The 2,726-nt window shown below is 39.4% G+C and overlaps 1 protein-coding gene across 1 annotated transcript in view; it reads left to right on the plus strand.

Annotated features, from left to right (window-relative positions):
* The window catches only part of LOC110516586 (mesothelin-like protein), a 12,787-nt gene that overhangs the window by 1,867 nt on the left and 8,194 nt on the right, over window positions 1–2,726 (plus strand). Inside the window, exons 2-4 of the mRNA XM_036942554.1 lie at window positions 112–241; window positions 628–713; window positions 2,179–2,274. Of these exons, the coding sequence (XP_036798449.1) occupies window positions 113–241; window positions 628–713; window positions 2,179–2,274 (311 nt within the window). The 5' untranslated portion in view covers window position 112. The remainder of the gene's footprint in view (window positions 1–111; window positions 242–627; window positions 714–2,178; window positions 2,275–2,726) is intronic.

Below are 2,726 nucleotides of genomic sequence, written 5' to 3' on the forward strand. Positions count from 1 at the left end.
TCCGTGTGTGTGTGTGTGTGTCCGTGTGTGTGTGTGTGTGTCCATGTGTGTGTCCGTGTGTGTCCGTGTGTGTGTGTGTCCGTGTGTGTGTGTGTGTGTGTGTGGGTCCAGTATGTCATCCAGCGTGCTCCAGGGCTTCACCTGCACCAGAGTGGCCAGTATGACCACAACCAAGATCAAGAAACTGGTCAAGGCCTGCAGGAGGAAGGGCAAGAACAGGGTCGCACTGAGAGAGACTCAGGTCAGATACCAGCTGTTGTTGTTGTTTTCACTGTGGTTATTGTTGTTGTTGTCGTACTCAAAGAGACTCTGGTCAGCCTCTCATCACCAAGCTTAATACCAGCTGTTGTTGTTGTTGTTGTCATTGTTGTTGTCGTACTCAAAGAGACTCAGGTCAGCCTCTCATCACCAAGCTTAATACCAGCTGTTGTTGTTGTTGCTGAGGTCGGTAATTGTTGGATTCCAACAGTTGTTTGAGAAGTCAGCATGCAAAGGGATTATTCAACAGTTGTTTGAGAAGTCAGCATGCCAAGGGATATTCAACAGTTGTTTGAGAAGTCAGCATGCAAAGGGATTATTCATTTGATAAATAATCATAGTATTATTATATGTTTGTGTGACCCACAGTTGACCTGCATGTACAACTACATCAAGGAAGAGTCAAATGTCACCAGCTACAACCTGTACCCTCCTGACATGCTGCTTTACTACGAGTGAGTACCGCATGTCACACATTCAATCAACCAATCAACCAATCAATCAATCAACCAATCAACCAACAACCAATAAATCAATTAACCAACCAATCAATAAATCAACTAATCAATCAACCAATCAACCATTCAATAAATCAACTAATAACCAACCAATCAACTAATCTTTGAAACTGAATGAAACAAGCAAATACTATTGGACAGGTCATCTCTCTCTCTGTGTTTCTGATGAATTCAACTGGTTAATAAATTACTGATAAATAAAACTGGTTTATTAAGATACTGATGAATGAAACTGGTTTATTAAGTTACTGATGAATGAAACTGGTTTATTAAGTTACTGATGAACTGGTTTATTAGTTACTGATGAATGAAACTGGTTTATTAAGTTACTGATGAATGAAACTGGTTTATTAAGTTACAGGATGAATGAAACTGGTTTATTAAGTTACTGATGAATGAAACTGGTTTATTAAGTTACTGATGAATGAAACTGGTTTATTAAGATACTGATGAATGAAACTGGTTTATTAAGTTACTGATGAACTGGTTTTTTAAGTTACTGATGAATGAAACTGGTTTATTAAGATACTGATGAATGAAACTGGTTTATTAAGTTACTGATGAACTGTTTTTTAAGATACTGATGAATGAAACTGGTTTATTAAGTTACTGATGAATGAAACTGGTTTATTAAGATACTGATGAATAAACTGGTTTATTAAGATACTGATGAATGAAACTGGTTTATTAAGTTACTGATGAATGAAACTGGTTTATTAAGTTACTGATGAACTGGTTTATTAAGTTACTGATGAATGAAACTGGTTTATTAAGTTACTGATGAATGAAACTGGTTTATTAAGATACTGATGAATGAAACTGGTTTATTAATACTGATGAATGAAACTGGTTTATTAAGTTACTGATGAATGAAACTGGTTTATTAAGTACTGATGAACTGGTTTATTAAGTTACTGATGAATGAAACTGGTTTATTAAGTTACTGATGAACTGGTTTATTAAGTTACTGATGAATGAAACTGGTTATTAAGTTACTGATGAATGAAACTGGTTTATTAAGTTACTGATGAACTGGTTTATTAAGTTACTGATGAATGAAACAGGTTTATTAAGTTACAGGATGAATGAAACTGGTTTATTTTTTAAAATTGTTTACCTTTATTTAACTAGGCAAGTCAGTTAAGAACAAATTCTTATTTTCAATGACGGCCTAGGAACAGTGGGTTAACTGGCTGTTCAGGGCAGAACGACAGATATGTACCTTGTCAGCTCAGGGATTTGAACTTGCTGACCTTCCGGTTACTAGTCCAACGCTCTAACCACTAGGCTACCCTGCCGTCCCGTTAGTGATGAATGAAACAGGTTAATGAAGTTACTGATGATATTTGTTTATTTATATTGTATGAATATAAAGGTGTTATATTGTATTGGATGTCCACAGCTACAGTAAGGTTCCTCGGGACACCTGTAAGGACTACTTCAGTGAGCTGGGAGACGCGGACTTCTCCGTGTTCTCCGACGACGCTCAGCTTCAAACGCACAGCCCTGGTTAACAATGTCAAGACCTGCCTGGTGAGTCACCACACTGTCACACAACATAGATGTGGTCCAAATGACACCACTATTCCCTTTAATAGTACACTACTTTTGACCGGGCCTATCGGTCTCTGGTCTCAGTAGTACACTATACATCTACATCCTCCATCCATTGTAAAGAAGATTGAAGCTCTGGAATGAACCTGGTTAACCCTGGTGGGGGGGGGGGGGGGGGAATAGCAACAGTAGCATCTGAAAGAGTCTGGTTAACCCTGGGGGGGGGGGGGGGGATAGCAACAGTAGCATCTGAAATAGTCTGGTTAACCCTGGTGGGGGGGGGGGGGAATAGCAACAGTAGCATCTGAAGGAGCCTGGTTAACCCTGGGGGGGGGGGGGGGGAATAGCAACAGTAGCATCTGAAAGAGTCTGGTTAACCCTGGGGGGGGGGGGGGG

Source organism: Oncorhynchus mykiss, chromosome 13 (assembly GCF_013265735.2).
Source record: "Oncorhynchus mykiss isolate Arlee chromosome 13, USDA_OmykA_1.1, whole genome shotgun sequence".
NCBI lineage: Eukaryota > Metazoa > Chordata > Actinopteri > Salmoniformes > Salmonidae > Oncorhynchus > Oncorhynchus mykiss.